General features: G+C 30.8%; 2 protein-coding genes across 2 annotated transcripts in view; one reads left to right on the top strand and one right to left on the bottom strand.

The window, feature by feature from the left end:
• Positions 1 to 9474, top strand: part of LOC130672477 (alpha-2B adrenergic receptor) — a 59623-nt gene extending 50149 nt beyond the window's left edge. Inside the window, exons 5-7 of the mRNA XM_057477087.1 lie at positions 1469 to 1793; positions 6287 to 6765; positions 7308 to 9474. Coding sequence (XP_057333070.1) covers positions 1469 to 1793; positions 6287 to 6765; positions 7308 to 7792 — 1289 coding nt within the window. The 3' untranslated portion in view covers positions 7793 to 9474. The remainder of the gene's footprint in view (positions 1 to 1468; positions 1794 to 6286; positions 6766 to 7307) is intronic.
• The window catches only part of LOC130672476 (26S proteasome non-ATPase regulatory subunit 1), a 30139-nt gene that overhangs the window by 4842 nt on the left and 5983 nt on the right, over positions 1 to 19314 (bottom strand). The gene's annotated exons all lie outside the window — the stretch shown is intronic.

Below are 19314 nucleotides of genomic sequence, written 5' to 3'. Positions count from 1 at the left end.
GAATTAGAAATTTGGATTTTTAATTTTTGATAAGAAATTTAAATTAGAAATTTTGATTTTAAATGTTTGATAAAAAATTTTAATAAGAAATTTGGATTTTGAATTTTTGATAAGAAATTTGAATTAAAAATTTTGATTTTGAATGTTTGATAAAGAATTTTAATAAGAAATTTGGATTTTGAATTTTCGATAAAAAATTTTAATAAGAAATTTGGATTTTGAATTTTTGATAAGAAATTTGAATTCAAAATTTTAATTAGAAATTTCGCTTTTAAATTCTTGATAAGAAATTTGAATTAAAAATTTGGATTTTGAATTTTTGATAAGAAATTTTGATTTTAAATGTTTGATAAAAAATTTTAATAAGAAATTTGGATTTTGAATTTTTGATAAGAAATTTGAATTAAAAATTTTGATTTTGAAGTTTTGATAGAAAATTTAAACTCCAAATTTTGATTTTGAATTTTTGATAAGAAATTTTAATTTTAAATGTTTGATAAAAAATTTTAATTAGAAATTTTTAATTGATTAATTTAATTTTCTTATAAAAAATAAAATTTTCTGTTATTTGTAAGCCAGTAATTAAAATCAATGAATTTCATTCATAAGCAATCAAATATTTATTAAAAAATGAAATATTTTTTTATAAAAAGTAAACTATTAAATATAAAAAATAAATATCAAGAGACTTCAAAATTTATATAATAATTAAAAGTGTGTATTCTCATAAATTAAATGTAGTGAATCTTTTCAAGCCTCCTCAGTTTTTTTAAAAATAATTATAATTACAAAAGCTTTCATATAATATTTTAAATGGACGAACATCATTAAAAAAACTCTCATTACTTTTATTTACAACACTGAAGGTATCTAATATCTGTGAAATCGTCGGGCAACTCGAAAAAAATAAAATATAAATGACATAATAAAATAAAATACTTGTCTTCTTTTTTCCCATTAAAATATTTAAAATAAATGGTAAGCTAGCGTGAATGTTTTAAGATAAAAATAAAAATAAAGATTAGTATCGAGTAATTTGCTGTTTGTAAAGTTCAACTCAAAAAGTTAAAAGCATGACTGGGTTAAATTTTAAAAGCACGTCACTTTCTGCTACAATTCAACTGCAGTTGTGGAGTAAGACTCAGACTAAGAGTAAGGCGGAGGCTAAAAGTCAGTAAAAATAACAGTCGGATTTGCCAACATCGACTGGTCAGAAAAAAAGAGGTCGAGGGATAAACCGGCAGTTACGCCCCAATTCGTTATCTCGCGTGCACATGAACTTGCATTTTATTTTCTGACGCCGCCGTCATCGCCGCTCCTCATATCGCCAAAAAAAAATAAAAATTTTAAGAAACCTACATCACCGTACCCGCCTTCATAAAATTCAATTTCGCGCTTTTTTTAAAATTTTAATTACGATAAAATCGAGTCTTCGAAGGCTGACTAATTAATGGGAAATGAATTGCAGGTTTCGACAGACACGGCACTTGGCGACGTTTGCTTGTAAGTAAAGGAAGTGCCGGAAGTAGTGGTACACCACAGCACACATCGGCAGCGTCTACAGACACGGAGCCGACTACTTTGGATACCCAAGAGCTTTGGATGCCTGAGAGTAAACCGCCACCGTCCGCGGTATTGGCATTGCAAGCTTTTGGCGCCGAAATGCTCAAGTTGTCAAAGGGTCTTGAGGGAATGGGTAATTTTACCGCTGATCAGACGCCCATTGTTACGCCAAAATCAACTTCACATCAACAACAGCAACTGAGTCTTGAATCTAATCGCTCTCGCAATGGGTATGATTTATTTATTTATTTTTAATACAGGGGTAAAAAATTTATCAAGTAAAATTAGACTCCGCTGATATTGAGTTTAGTTTCGCGGTTTAATAAATTTTTTCTCTCCGGTCAAATTTCACTCCACTGAGTTGCGACTTGAGGCGAAAACTTTTTAAATGAAAAAGTAACTGGACTCTAAATAAATAAATGAAATCATTAATAATTGTAAAAGTATTCAGTACTTTTATAAATATTGATCACACGGAATTTTATTTATATATTTCTAGGGCGGGAAATTTAAATTACAAAACTGTCCAAAGTAAAATAAATTATTCCTCCGGGTAACTATTTTTATAACTTTTTTTCTCGGTGATCCAGAGTAAGATAAATAGAAGAACCCGGTGAAGTGAAATTCACCGACTAGAAAATTACAAGTTGACTATTTCATCAACCAGAGATCGATGTTGCGCCTTCTGCTGTTGTCTTGTCTTTTATTTACCGCAATTTTAGAATTTCCTTACATACATATATATACATATACATATACTACAGACTCGAGACTTTGCACCGGAATTTAATCCAAACTCTAAAACTCTGTCGACTGACAGTCGATGTTTACTGCAAAATCAAAGTGTTTATAGATTAAAAAAACTGTCTGTCTCAGCTCCATGATAAATTCACAAGATTTACTTTTTTTTTTATTTTAATAAAGTGACATTTATACAAATATTGAGCTTTTTTTCATCTGAATATGACACTTTAATGCCGGTAGAGCTGAAATAAGCACGTTGAAAATAAGAGAACTAGATAAAGTTTCAAATAAAATAACTAAAAAAAAAAATCTGTATACAAAAAAAATAGATTAAACTTCTGAAAAAGATTATATCGTTTGAAAGAAACTAGAACACATTCAATATCTAAAACTCCTCCTCAATAGTATTAAGTTTGATAAGAAAAAAATCTTAAGCAACAAACTACTAAAGTATCCCTTTATTTTTTTTTTAAGAAAAAAAAAACAGTAAAGTAAAATTTTAAAAAAACTAATTTAAAATTTTCATTTAATTTTTTTATTAATTCTGACATGCGTTAGAAAATAAAACACGTGTACGATTATTTAAATAATTTTAACCATTTAAATTTAATGTTTTTTTTATCGCGATCTGCAATCACGAGGACTTGCTCGAGTTGCACGCGAATTCTGGGTATTTGTGTTACTTGTTTAGTAGGTCGTAATTTTCGAAACAGCAATAAACTTTATGCATTTGTATAAGGAGTACAAAGGGAGTGGGGGTGACGTTTTATTACAAATATGTACTTAGTAATAAAGATAAAAAAAAAATAAAAAGTATGTAGGTATAGATATATCCGATGGCGGATGTAAAAATGAAGATTGAGAGGCAAGGACTGATGAAAAATGGCAACTGCCGTAAGTGCAAGTGGTCCATTATGCAAATGCGTCAGACAGAGCGTGCAGTAGCTCTTAGCTCAGAGAGCCTGGCTTGTTAAAGGAGTAGTTTGGATGTTCAAAGTCGTTTACTTAATCGTGACCGCTGCACTTCTCCGTCATAAGTGACCCTTTGAATTTAAACTTTAAATAGTGTGTGTTCTTGCAAGTGAACTGCATGTTAGTCTCTTTGGGTCTCCTCTGGCTTCTGAGGACTAGACACACTTGTGTAATCTTTAATGCGCCCTTAAGCTCTCCGCGAACCCGAAGAGTCTTTAAAAGCATCCAAATAGCTCGAGGATCTTTAATTTTTCATTTATACACCAGACTTTTTTTCTTCAAGAATTTATTTTTTTTTGTGCTACACAGAAAAAAAAGTTATCTTGAGTCAAGAAAATATTTTTTAAGACAAACGTTTTCGGGAACCAAGTCAAGATTTTCTTGAGCCAAGAGAATTTGTCTTGGTTAAAAAAAATTCGTCTTGGTCGGAAAAGATTTCTACTTTATCTAAGAAAATTTAGGTCTCCAAAAAAATTTTCTTGAATCAAGAATATTTACCTTCAGTCAAGAATTTTTTTTTTCTGTGTATCAGCTGATAAATTTTTTGGTAAATATTCGAAGGATTTTATTGTTTTCCAATTTTTCGAAATTTAATTTTGCAGTAAATTCTATTTTTCAAAGGCATATTTGATTCGAGCTGATCGAGCATTTTTTAAATTTATTAAAAGTAATCAATTCCTGAAATTGAAAGGTGAGAAGAAATGGAGCCTGACTTCGGCATATTTATCAAAATTTTTCTTAATTCCCGACTTGACCTCAGTTGAAAAAAAATACACGCGACTGTGTATAAACTTTATAATATTTTTATTATATTAGAAAACTAATTTCACTTTGCAATAAAAAAAAATTAATTTAATAAAACGATAATCTGTGATATGATAAAGTTTGTTTATAATATCAAACAAAAATATTCAAGGGTAACTCGTTAAAAAGTTGCGGGCCATTAAAAAGTTTACGAAATTATTGATAATCTAAAAAAAAATGAATACCGGATCGGGGGTGATAAGAAAGAACAAAAGAGGAAAAAACCTCCCGAAGACATGATTTTTATTTCCGGGCGTAAGATGAACGTTCCATTAACGAGAACTGTGAATGCCAGGTTCCTTCCGGCGGTACTCCGCCGACGATCATTAATATCGCGCAATGTGTCTGCTCACGGCGGGGCAGGTCTCCGAGCGACCTGGAAAATGGATCGCCGTTATGATGTTACGGCAACTGTACGTACGTTGTTCACCCTTACACCTACTACTCACTACCACCTTTATCACAGGAGGATAGACATCCGTCTATATATATATATACATATATACATATATACAAAGATTTTAGAGTACTAAAGTGAGAAAGGCTCAAGCATACAAGAGAAAGTTCAAGTCTCACGACTCACTACTATCTTGTACTTTGAGTTCTCGAGCACCATCACAAGGGACCGGATGGGTGATGATATAACGATCCACCCTATCGTGTTTAAGGGCTTAAATGCAAAGGCAACTTACAAATATAAAAAGGTTTCTAGTTGTTAACTCTATGTACACCAACAAATATAGGGGAGGGTGGGGCAGAGCGGCCCCCCTGAAATTTTGACAAAAAAAAAATTTTCTTTTTTTTCGACTAATTACTATAAATCCGATATGTTTGCGCATTTTTACCCCTACGCATGACATTTGGGGCAAAATGGACAAGCCCATATGTTGAAAAAGTGATTTTTTCATATTTTTATCGTCAAATTAAAAAAAAATGATTATAATTCCACATTTCTAGCCCTACGCATAACACCTGGGGCTAAATGGACCAGCCGAAACTTCCGAAAAAATTATTTTTTCATATTTTTCGGCCGTTTCTCTATGTAAGAGGCAAATTTGCTCACTAAAAATTTATAAAAATTAAATTTTTTTTTTTAGTTGATAAATTTTTGAAATAAAGTAAAATTATAGAATTGATTTTTTTTTTTTATTAAATAACAATTAGTAATTAAGGTAATCGAGAGTGAACGATTTTTTACACCTTAAAAAATTTTTTTCGAGTAATATAAAACCAAAAATAGTTGTCAAGAGAAAGAAATACATTTTTAATGATGAAAACAATTTAAAAAAAAAAAAAAACGAAAAAAAAAATTTTTTTATCACTTTTTGAAGGGGGGCCGCTCTGCCCCACAAAAAAAAAAAAAAAATTTTTCAGAATTTTGGCAAAATGTCCATAAATTCGTTCGAAATAGGACAAAAGTAAAGTGATCTTATGGTTGAAAGCCACAAAAAATAATAATTGGCTTAGGGGGGCCGCTCTGCCCCACCCTCCCCTATATGTATATACATTTGGTGCAGTAAAAAGTCTTCGTTTTAGTGTACATCGACATCAGACTTGGCTGCAGTTTACATCCCAGTGAATTTACCGCAATCGTGAGCTCGCTTATGGATCAAATATCCTTTGATGTATCGGAGATAATATTTTATGAGTATAGAAGACATTATTTTTTATAGATATTTTCCTTTTAGGGACTAGCTATAACCTATTTGAATTTAATAAATGAAAATTTTGAGACAGGGACAAATGGGTCGGCTATTTTTTGATAAAGTAACAACGAAATTAAAAAAGGGATTAATAACGGTATTAAAAAAGTGAATCCACAGATAGCCCAACTTGTACGAGTTTATCTTTCTCAGAAAACTTAAAAAAAGAGAGTAAAATGTAGGGTTAGCTTTTGATTTTTATTTACAGAGCACTCGGTTTCCTCTTGGGTGTTTTATTTGTTTTGTTCAGCTGAAGCTTTTTCAATTTGTCGAGGATATTCTGGCACTCAGGGCAACCCAATAAGTCTGCTAGCGCGATCTTGGTTCGCTCGACGGGAGCTTTTGTGTCTCACTTGCTGCTGTGTAGTCTGTAGGTTATACAATTGAACGAGTCTCAGGAGTGCCCTCTAGACACTGAAGATCGTGCAGTGATAAAGGTCTCAAGTTGAGTCTTGTCGTCCACTTAAAGTCATTAAAATTTAGTATTAATTGTGTTGCAGAGGCGGGGAGAGCGCGGGCAGCAGCGAAACAGGATCAAGGGTCAGTTTGCCGCAGGACGACTCGCCCCAGCCATGGAGACATCGCAGAAGAGCGTCCACCTACAACGAGGCTTATCTGCAGCGTCTGGAGAGCTCGCCGAAGATGCGCAAACGCGCCTTCAGCTTCCACGAGAGCAATCTGCCAGGCAGGGTCGCGTCCAGGTCCTTCAGGGAACACAATCACGCCCTCAAGACAGACCCCGACCCGGCTCTTCCGCCTCCCTGCACGTGTCCTTACTTCGGGGAGTCTTCCAAGAAGCCGCCAGCGAGCTCCGGAGAGGTCGTTATCGTCTCGAGTGACAGCCTCAAACCTATCGCCGGCAAAAATCTCAATATCGGGCCATCGGGGAAAAACCTGAGGGGCGAGACCATCAATAAAACTTTAGAAGGATCCAATTCTGTTGTCACGTGGAGAGGCAATAGAAGAGGCTCTAGTGTTGGTAAGTTATTAAAACTTTTTTTTTTAAATTGCCCAGGAACTTCTTTTCAACCGACCGAAAATTTTCTTTAGCGGGCTTTTTAATTAATCTTTTTATGGTTTAATTTACCAAGATGTTCTTTATAAATATCTTATAGCTTGTAACTTTGCCGAAAATTTGTCTCCTTTTAAATTTACATAGAAATGCTTCTCTTTAAAGTTTCTCAAAAGTCATCTAATCTTGCTATGGATTTTTTCTTAGATTTTTTAAAAAGTAATTTAATAAATTCCGTAAAAGTTTCCATTTAAAGTTTTCCAATAGATTTTTTTTTATAAACAATTTTATTGAAATTTTTTTTCAAAGAAGCTAGAAATGTTTCTTAAAAATTGAACTTCAAGTACCTTTTTAGAAGCATAGAAGTCTTTTATTCAAAACTTTAAGTAACAATTCCGCTCAACACATCATTAGTATCCATTGAAAAAAACTAAAATACCCTCAAGTATTTCCTGTAAAAAAAAAAGCCTATTGTTTTCTAGCCATTAAACCCATTCTTTAAATTGTAGGAAGCACAAGGACTGTCCTGACCTCATCGTGCCCGACACCTCTAAGACGCGCAGTGACCATGAGAGCGCACAATGGGGCAACATCGCTCTCCAGAAGCTCCAATTCTTCATCGCCCTGTTTGCTCAAGTACCCGGGAGTAAGAACTCCCCATTCGCGCAACAGCAGCGTCATGTCACGAAACAGTTCCGGCCGGGGACAAGTGATCCGGCTCGAGCAGAAGGCCACCAAAGTCCTCGGTGTCGTTTTCTTCACTTTCGTGATCCTCTGGTCCCCTTTTTTCGTCCTGAACCTCGTGCCCGCGATCTGTCCCGACTGCGAGAAGCAGATCGACCGCAAGATATTCGACCTCGTGACCTGGCTCGGGTACTCGAGTTCGATGGTCAATCCCATATTCTACACCATCTTCAACAAAGTGTTTCGGCAGGCCTTCAAACGAGTGTTGCTCTGCCAATATCGTAAGCCCGTCTGGCGACCTGTCAGGTAGGCCCAGCCTCGGCGACCTGAGCTCGTCGTTACTCATGTGTGACAAACTCGGTTGCCCCTATAGATAATTACTTATATTTTTTTATTATTTTCGAATCGACCTAGTCCGCATAAAATTACCCAACACTATTGCGGACTCGTGAACTCGTTACTGACAGCTCACGTGATCGTTAAAGACAGGAAGTAGGCGATATGTTTCCTGTCGACCCTTTCCTGCTTTCTTGATTTTACTTATCGACTTTTTCGTATCCGAGTCATATTTGCATCTGCATCTGTTATGAACTTGGTCATTTTTCATTTTAAACTCATTTGGTTGTGGGTTTAAAATAAAAAAAAAAAAAAAAGTAGAAAAAATGGAGAATTTCAGATGTGGAGTTTCAAAGCACTGAACAATCGTTAGTTAATTAGAGTTAGATTACTAGATGTGTGATATATATTTGATATAGTTGTAAAATATGTTCAATAAATAAAACTAGTCGTGTTTTATTTAAAATTTTTTATATAAATAATTGATATAAAAAAAAGTCTGAATGAATTTAAATGTCTTCGAATTTTAATATTTTACTGTTGGTGTACATAAATTCTGTTATATTTGTATTGTTGTTATTATAAAATAACAATAAAACTGTTGGTTAAATAAAATTTTTATTTAGAATTATCTAGATAATTTTAGAATTTGGGAATTGCGGATATGCCGAACTGGCGCTCAATTTTATTTTAATTATCAGAGTTCACATAAATAATTTATTTATTTATGTCCTTATTTATTTATAAGGTGCTAATGTATTCACAAATTTTTAATTTATTTTGTACATAAATAATTTTAAAAATTACTGTACATAAATTTTGTTCGAGTGTTGGATATTTTTCAATGAGTTATTGGACTTTTTATAGAAAGAGTAAAAAAAAAATAAGTTTTTGCGGCAGGAGCTACTGATAAGCCGATTAATAAACTACGGACATTTAACTGAGGAAACTAAAAATATAAATATGAATAAAAATATAAATAAAAATATATACCGGCGACGCTTTTAAATGGAATACAAAAATAAAATATTAACACCCTTAATCCTTTAGTGTTTATCCTGTCAAAGGAAATACTTTATGCATACGTTTTTACTACTACTACTACTACTTTTTTTTTTTTTATTAAATATTTATAGCAAACAAACCAATGGCGCGTTTATTTTATTTTTAAATTTTTTAAAAATAAATTTACGAATTTTATTTTAGTTCTGAAGATTTAATTGCTTTGAATAATTAATTATCTAAAGTCTAACTTGGTATAAAAATAAATGATAATCATATATATATATATATATATATGGAACATGTGCAGATGAAATGAAAAGGAGTCAAGAGTTGTCGAGAGCAAGAGGAAATAATTTAGCGTATTATGAATTTATATCAACACTTGACAATATTTTGCGTAAAATAAAACTTGTTGATATAAAAAATAAATAAGTTAATTAATTAAACTGCTTGTTTAACAATAAATTAAAAAAAAATGTGTGTTCTATAAATATGTCATAACAAAATAAATATATCGATATTGGTAAAAATAAATATTTTAGTGGGAGTAATTGGGGAGTGTACGCTTAAAATACACGAAATATGTAAAAATATAAAACGTATACGTAATTGAAATGTAAATTATAAATTATAAATATTTAATTTGTCAACTGAGCAAATAAATTATGGAAATTTTTTATAAAATCTGTTTCTTTTTATTTTAAATATTGCACGACTCGTCCTTTACGATCGAAAATTTTTTTCGCCTCACTTCGGCGACTATTTCAATTATTATACCCTTGTTAGTTCACGGAATCAAGATATTTTGCACACTAATTTAAAGATAATTTAATGGAGATTAGTTCCATACTTTTCAAAAATTTATTTAGTTCAATAAAAATGAAAAAAACATCAAAATAGTTTAAAAAAATTTCCTGACCGTCAAGTACGGATCCCGTATACATGAGAACTTGCGAAAAAATCCAGTAATTGAATCAAATTTTTTTTTTTTTAATTTTTTGAACAATTTGTAGGTCTTCTATTGCGAATGACTAGGTAACTCAGTGTCGTTTAATTACAATTAATAAAATAAAAAAAACTCTGTATAACTATATATATGTAAAATTAACATAGATGGTGATATATCTATACATTATACGTATATTTATTCCACCAGGGGCGCTTGCGCATTACCGTCTTAGTACAGCTGTTTTTTTTGCTAATTGGTAAGTCTGAATTTTTTCAATTCAATTTTTTTTAATTTTTTTTTTATTTACATATATTTTTTTTTGTTATTAATCGAGATATTTTGAATAAGTTCTTTTATAATTATAAAAAAATACTAATATAATGAAAAAAAAAAAAACATAACAAATTTTAATGAAAGAGAATTGTATATATTTTAAATTTATTGCACGACTCGTGCTTTACGATCGAAAAATTTTTTTAATTATTAATAATAATTAATATTGTTGCTTAATGGGAATGATTAATCAGGTAATTTGTCACGAGATTTGTGGGAGATTTATCTGTGATGGTAATAATGTTGGCGCCTCGGGCCATTTCCATTCGAGCAGCGGCAACAACCAAGAAGCTATTTGACCGCGAGTCGTACTCATATCCTCTGTATATATAGACAATTTATGAATATATATACATGTAATATATGATGAAACATACATCAGAGCAAATATAGACATACATCATAATCAGGCAGAATTATAATATGAATACGTCAGGGCGATCGTGTTAATTTACTGTGAAAAATATATTTTTATTTTTTATATTTTCCAGTAAATTGTTTAAGTATTTTTATTTTTTGATTGACACTTTTAATTAATTAAAATTAGCTAATGTCACTAGCAGAATTTTAAATATTAATTTTTTTTTTTTTCTATCGATTCTGCATTTTGCTCGTTCGTTTTCGACGAAACTACTATTGGTTATTTTTATTCTCTTTTCATTTCTTATTTATGCATTTGCGGGAGGATGAAAAAAAATTATACTGTCAATTACACGAGTTAATAAATAAAAATATTAAACGAAAATTATAAAAAATATTTAATTTGAATATTGACGTCTGCGATGAAAAACCTCTGAAATATATTTTTAATTTTACGGAAGAGGCAACAGTCGAATTTTTTCTGGCAGACGTCAGATTTTCGCGACTTTTATGACAAAAATTTGAAATAAACGCCTGTGTTGAAAAAAAAACGTCATCTATTTTCTTCTTAGTAATTAGAAAAAATAAATAAATCCTCGAGCTCAATCATTTTTTCCGAGGATTTTTCTCAGATGAATTAAAATTTTTGATGTACCTGAAGATCGCAACGTTTTTCGCGGAATCAAAATAAACGAACGAAATGAAAAGCAAAAAAACTACTGGATCTAGATTCATAAATTGTTTCGCATAAGTACTAGTATGTCAGCTGAAAATTGCAGTCATCCCCAATCACGGCAATCACCCCTTAAATAACTTTTCAGCAGTCAAATTACATAAATTTTTTTTATTTTCGTTGTGCGAAAAACGTTCCAATCTTCAGATACATAATTTTTGAGAAAAATAAAATTTCCAGTCTTCTGTTTTCCAACAAATTTTCTACTGAGGACGTCCCTAGTTTTCAGCGGCAATTTTTAAGCAAAAAAAAAAAACTAAATTAAGATTAGGAGATGAATTTGCTATGGAACAAACGAGATGGGAGTAAAATTAATTAACGGAACTCAAAGTGTCTGATAATGAACAGAGGGAATCGATTCGCAATTAAACGTAAGTAGATTATAGATGGATTTGATGTTTATAACTGATTGAGAAATGTCATCATCAGCTGAATCCTCTGAGAAAAGCAGGTGCACTATTACCGAGACTACGCCTCGGGAGTACGTACATGTCACATAAACATGACGTATCATCTCATAAACTCATTAATCATATTTAACCGATTGTTTGGCGAACTCTCAATGAAATGTTTCTCGTGATTTATTACTAATATAAACATTGTTTCATTTTCACAACCCATACGAAACTACTTGGCTTTCTGCGGAGCAAAATACCATTGGAATAGCGGGTAGCGGATAGTGGGTGAAAAACGTCAGGGGAATTAAGTTGCGAATAGGGAAAATTAATGAGCGGTGAGCTTTTTATTCAATTTAAAAAAATAACTTAGGTGTGATTGCAAATGATTTCGCGTAATCTCAGCATAAAATCTCCGCTGAGATTTATCGCGCGAATAACGAGGGTTAAATGTAATGCGGTGGCAGACAAAAAAGACACTCGATAGTAACCGAGGTGAGTAATCTTATCTTGAGATAATAAAATTACGCTCTAGATTATTCAGTTTCGGTCGAAACTTTCTTATCACCTCTTTGTTTCTCATCATTAGTTTATTAGCGGAGTAAAAACCCGCCCGAAAATTGTTACTGTCATAATTTCGGGATAAAAAAGATGGAAAGATGGCTGACCCTACAAACCCAGCTATAAAATTCTACGACAAAAAACAAATTGATGTCAAAATAGATGAAATCTTACTTTTATCATAATCAAGTTATTCAAAAAATTTTTTGTCTAGTAGATAATCGTAATCATAAAAATTTATAAATTATAATGAGCTTCATTTTAATACTTATAAAAAACGTATAGAATATTTTTATGATTTTCGTAAAAAATCTTATTTTACACGAAACAATATAATTTTATTTTAACACAAAGGACGTAATTTTTTTTATTAAGATTCTTCATTAAACAGAATTATTAAAGTTATTTAAAAAAAAAAATCCAATTTACGTTGGGTTTTATATTTTTTCGTGATATGTATCTTAACTTGAAAACAATTCACCCCTCGATATTTCAAAAGTCTTTATCAAGAAAAATTTCTTCTTACTCTGCCCATTATCCGTTTCTTAATTCCCGACATCTATCACTTTTTTTACCAACTATTTTTTCTAAAACCCAAAAAAGTTTAAAATCCAAGACCCGGATTCCTCTCCTCTAAAAAAGAAAACTTTCAAACGTATTTTCATCAGTTATTTTTAAAAGTTTCCCGGCAAAAAAAAATCAATCGACCGAAAACGTGTTATTAGAAGAATGTTATCATAAATTTTTTGTTTTCCCGTTGGAGGAACAAAAACCAAAAGATAATAATAGCAAGCGTCGAAGAAATTAGTGTAAACATAAAAAATTATAAGAAAGAAAATATAATGGAATGAAACGTATTTTTTTTTTTTTATTTTATTTTTCCGTCATTTTGTTCTCTATCGTGCTTGCGTTGGTTCAATTATAAACGAGAAAATGCAATTAATGCTCGGACGCTAACTATCCGTCGTGTGCTCTTGTTAAATTCAGGTATCGAAAAAATATATAAAACAAGTGCAATAAAAATGAATAAAAAAAAAAAAAAAATGGAGAAATGGAGTTAGGGTAGACCTGAAAGCACTTAGAAACTCCAACAATGTACTTTGTTTCATGTGTACACGAGAATCAATTAATAAAAATGTATTTCCTGCGGATTATCGACAGCTCCCAAGTCGTCAGACACTCGAGAACCGGATGGAAGTAATAACGAAAAATAACTTTCATTTATTTTTAGACCGAGTTTACTTTTTAAATCCAACTAGTGATATTTTTATTGGACACCCGAATGTGCCTTTAAAATTTAAAAAATTTCTATCCACCGGCAGTTTAATTTTACGAGACCCAAACCTAGACGAGAGTTAACATGTAGCGCCGGTTAAAAGGTTTTTCCAATTCTATTTGTCGCGAGTCTCATCTCCCTCGCAGGGAGTAGAGGGTGAAACAAAGAAAAGAAAAACGAAAACAAAGCGCGCAACATAATGGAGATAATAAGAATGAAAATAGTCTAGTGAAATGTAGTACATGCTTGCTTACAACTGCACACATGCATTTTAAATGTAGAGCAGCCGAGTGTCCCGCCGAGGGAGGAAATAAAAATATTCAAATGAGAAAGAGTAAAAAATATTAAGCCGGATAAAACAAACACTGTCTTGTTGAAGTGAAATTTAAGTTTTAACGGTTTTAAATGTCGGATATTTTTTTACTCGACATAAAATAGAAACTTGTGATACTTTTCTTGATAGACTTCTATTGCACTAATCAAAATTATGTCTATAAATATTTTGCTTTACACAATTACTCAACTCTATTTCCAATAATCGCACGCCGGTAATTGAAACGAACATGTTTGACTTTAATTTTCATCCCTATCGAGTTTCCCGCTGTCGGAATTTGAAGCTTAGTTAGAAAAACGGATTAACTTCCGAGTAGAAAGAAGAATTTGCAGCCTTAATAATAAGAATAATGGATTCTTTTTTAAACTCTGGGTTGCAGAATATCGAAAACCGATTTAATTGCCGGCTTTGGAATGTCCGTCATTGAGACTGATGGAGAAAAATGGAATTGGATATGAAACTTTGAAATAATTGATAAAGCAGCCAATTTCTATGACATAATTGACCGGACGTCTGTCCAGAGCCGGTCATTCAAGATTTTTTATACGAGTTTGCTCCGTAATCGAGAAGTGGACATTAATGTCGATTCGACTAGACATCGCCGGCGGATCTTCAGAGTAAATTCATTTTCCGAGCGAGCCACTGGAGATTATAACGTGATCCCCTATATGTGATGGCTGATTCTATATTTAAGTGCTACTCGATTCAACAGAAACTCAGCCACTGGGAATTTTTTCCGTCCCTTCGTATTTTCACGCTTTCATTTTGTTGGTTATTTTCAAGATATTGCAAAGTGAGAATTCCTTTGGCAAGTTTCTTGTCAAAGTGAATAACTTGCGGCTTCAGAAGTCTTACTAGGGGCGTGGGTGACGATTCCTGATAAATTTAGATCGAATTCAGTAAATATAACGGTATCGAAGTTTATTAAAGTTTTATAGCACATGCCGATACTTCTTATACGCCCTAGCTGATTTATCATTTTTTTTTATACTGTGTTATAAAAATGACAATTCAGAAAGTGGAAAATGAAAAACGCCGCGATTTCGCGGGTTGATTAATTGATTGCGCCAATACGATATAATTAAACGCGCGCGACTTTTTTCCTAATAATTGACTCTACAAGTACTCAAATAAATTTCCCGATAAAAAGTTAATTTTTTTTCCAAAGTCTCTCGCATGACACTGTAATTACAAGTGACTGAAAATTATGCCGTTAAATCGACAACCTTCTCAATCATTCACAAGTTTCTTTATTGAATTTAAAGCTCAGCAAATACCACTTTATTAAATTTTCTTTTTACTTTTTATCCCGAGTCAAATTTAAACCGTCCCGTTAAGTCCTTTGCACTTCCACACCGTATTAAAAAGCTTAATTTGCAGAAAGTTAGTCAATATCAGCAAAAACATTTGTCGGAAAAAAACTTAATCTCTATTTTATATTAAAATACATTAGTCAATTAAGAATTTATGTAAAAACTGTTAATGTTATTTGTTTTTTTAAATATTCAGATAAATTTAAAACAAGAAAACTTTATAATTTTATTTTTTTTAATAATTTATTTATCAAGTTTTAAACTTTTGCATTAATAACCAAACAAAAACTTTAACGTTATGAAAAAAAATATATTAAAATTTTATGAACGTACTTTCATGGACGTAATTCAAAATTTTTATATTAATCATGTAGAATTTAATTAATCGACAAATTAAAGAGATCAAATAACGAGAAATTTATATTTTATGTTCAAATTCCGAAAACTAGACTACGAAAATTGTTTTTCAAAAAAATTTGAACAATAGATAAGTCCGCGGGCCAGTCCCACAATTTCTGCTCCCAAAACTGAAAATAATTTTTGTTTAGACGTTTTCGAGCCCTCACTGCAACTCAAAATATTGATATTTAACAAAAAATCGTTTTTCGAAAACTTTTCTTAGCAGAAATTAAAAATAAATATGGGTACCACCATGTCATAGTAATCACTATCAGAAATCATTTCTAATAACTGGTATTAAATTTTGGAATTCGCTGCCTATAAATATAACATCAGCTGATAGTTTGAGTATTTTTAAGAAATTATGCTATAGGCATTTAATGGTATTAGAGAAAAATAGTTAAAATTATTAAATTATATATGAAATGAATATGTTATGATGCATCTTTCTTTTATTAAATGGCTCTGAAAGGTATTTTCCTAGAGTCATTATTATTTATGCTTATTTACATTTACACTGAAAAAAAGAAATATTTGTCCCAAATAAATCAATTTATTTGTGGCTTTTTTTTGAATATTTCTTAATGACAAATAAATATATTTGGTACAACAAAATATGACAGTTGATTCAAATAATTTTATAATTTGACGAAAATATATAATTTATTTGTGGTAAGTAATTGATATATTTGTGGTAAAGATATTTAATTTGTGACAAATAACCTAAAATTTGGCGATACTATACATATATTTGAAGCCCTTATTTATTTGTAGCAATTGGATCATTTCTTTACCACAAATAAATCACTTATTTCACGCAATTAAACTACTCAAATATATTATATCTTTCTCACAATTAAATATTTATTTGGCCATATCCAAATATACGATATCTTTGGCTCAAATAAATCTTAGTTGGCTCAAATATATCTTTTTTTCAGTGTACTATTAATAAATTTGTATTTTGTAAAGTTATTATTGTAAATAAGTTGATAAATAAATAAATAAATAAATAAATAAATAAATAAATAAATAAATCAAGACTTTGTTATACAAACTAATTTAAAAATAATGAGTAAAAAAAGTATGAAATAAATCTGATGCTTATTATGGAAGTTATCGCGTTTCCGTACATACGAACATTAAACTGCGAACGTGGGACTTTGATTTATTCTCATGACTACCCAAGAAATGGATCGCAAACTGCATCAGTCATGTTTATTATTATATTCCCTTTGTAACAGCGAGCTTCTCATACCAATTCATCATTCCGTATAAATTGTGTATAAAAAAATGCGTCAGCAAAAAAGGTTTTTTTTTTTCTACAGTAATAACTTTTGCATTTGACATATGTAATGCCTTTAAACAGTTATCGTTTCCATGTTAAATAACTCCATAAAGTTATTTATTTGAAAAAGTAGGTGAAAAAACATCATCTCCATTTGAAAAGTCGAATAAATTATAACTCGTAAAAAAGTTAAAGGGTGAAACTTGAGATCTCAAATATTTAACAAAAAATATCAAAAGTTCTTCGGTAACTTTGTAATTTGATTACGCGAATCCATTTATTAAATTATCTTTTACTTTTATTTTGAATTATCAACGCAGAGATTTAATATGCAGGAACTTTGAGAACAAGTTCCCCAAGTTTTTAATTAGCAGCTAAACTCCTAATGATTTCTGTTGAGCAGAAAAATAATTTTGGTTTTTTTTTTTTACAGTTACTCGGCTTTTATTCAAAGAAAATGGGAAATAATTTGTTTTGTAAAATAAAAATGCGGTTACTGCTGTCAAACAAGATGTGAGCGCAATATTAAGCGGCATAAATGTCATGAGTATGAAAAGCTCAAATAAATATGAAAATAATTTCCATGTGCATATAAATTTTTTATCGTTTAATTTTCTTCAGGTATAAAGTTTAAAAAATTTTATATTTAATACTTTTTTCAGTATTTTATTTTTTCTTTATCAACAGTTGTTGAAAAGGATCTTGAATCTATTTTTCATGCATTCGCGATACCTTTACTTGGCATAAACGCGAATATACATGTGTCTAAATTGTATGATATATACTTCCCTCGGGTTATATTAAATTTTAAACTCAACGAAATATATTCTAGTGAGACACGAATATATGCGCCAGAGAAAGAAAAAAAAATCCCGGGAACAAAATATTCTTTTTTCTTTCTTTATTCATTTTCTATATATTTTCATTTATTATAAATACAAATTTTATTTGTTTGTTGGTTTTTTTTGTTGAATTAAATTTTATTTGCCTACTCGACGTAAGATTTTTCCGCGTTTGTTTCCTTTGTTTGAGGGAGATTACAATGGGAAATTTAACATTTTAATTTTTCCGTTACACGTGAGGAGGGACAGCTGGTGCCGTGGGAGAATTTTCGCGGACTGCTTTCCAGAAAAGGAAAGATAAAAATTTTAAAATAAAGAAAAAAAGTTTATGTATGAGTGTGTTAAAACGGAAATTCTTTTGTCATTCAAGACTCTGTCATAATATGGACGACGGATGTGAACAAAGAGAAATAACGAAAGAAAGAAAGAATAATGTCGGCGGCTTTTTATTAAAATGATAAATGTATGTGTAGTTTTGCTGAAAAAATTATTATTATTATTATGATTATGATTATTCGGGGTTATCATTGTTGTTATTCCGCGAATTCAACGGATTTACAACGATCGATATTTCGCGATGATTGACCTAGAATTTCTAATAATTCGAGTTTTTGTAATTTACTCGTGTTTCTTATTCAGTCAGTTATTATTTCCGCTGCGGCGTTAATGTTAATGATAAGTTTAAAGTTTTTACTGTGGAAATTCAATTTTACTCTGGAAAATAAAATTTTTCTGTTCATAATCTTCTTTTTCATCGAGTTCTAAAATTCTTTTTCCGAACTTTACAATACGTTTATTGAAATTTTATCCACTGAAATTTTTATTCAATAAATTTTCCGGCTCAATTGAAAATTTTATTTCGAAAACTACCATAATACCAAATTCTATCAGAAAAATTACAAACAATTATTTCAACTGACAGTTCGAACATTTTGAAAACAAACGAATTTTCATTTTTTTTCTCAAAAGTAAAAGAAAACATTAGTCCTTTTGACAAACCATCGAAAAGTAACAAATTTCCCACTTCGGTTAGTTTTCAAGGCAACGAAATATCAAACGAGCTGAAAAAAATTAATTTCAGCTCCGAAAACCAAAGAAAATTTAATATTTCTATTCATCAAATCTCTAGGTCTCAAAAAAACATCATCTCTAAGAAGAAAACACATGAGTCTTTATGATAAACCATCGAAAAGTTACGAATTTCCCATTTCTGTCAGTTTTCAAGGCAACGAAATGTAAAACGAGCTGAAAAAAATGAATTTCGGCTCCGAAAACTAAAGAAAATTTAATTTTTCCATTTATCAAAGCTCTAGGTCTCAAAAAAACATCATCTTTAAAAAGAAAACACATGAGTCTTAATGACAAACCATCGAAAAGTTACGAATTTCCCATTTCTGTGAGTTTTCAAGGCAACGAAATATAAAACGAGCTGAAAAAAATGAATTTCAGCTTCAAAAACTAAAGAAAATTTAATTTTTCCATTCATCAAAGCTCTGGGTCTCAAAAAAACATCATCTCTAAAATGAAAACACATGAGTCTTTATGACAAACCATCGAAAAGTTACGAATTTCCCATTTCTGTGAGTTTTTAAGGGAACGAAACCTAAAACGAGCTGAAAAAAATGAATTTCAGCTTCAAAAACTAAAGAAAATTTAATATTTCCATTCATCAAAGCTCTGGGTCTCAAAAAAACATCATCTTTAAAAA

The sequence above is a fragment of the Microplitis mediator genome, chromosome 7 (genome assembly GCF_029852145.1).
Source record: "Microplitis mediator isolate UGA2020A chromosome 7, iyMicMedi2.1, whole genome shotgun sequence".
NCBI lineage: Eukaryota > Metazoa > Arthropoda > Insecta > Hymenoptera > Braconidae > Microplitis > Microplitis mediator.
The sequence above is the reverse complement of the archived record's forward strand: the minus strand, read 5'-3'. Positions and strand labels throughout refer to the sequence as shown.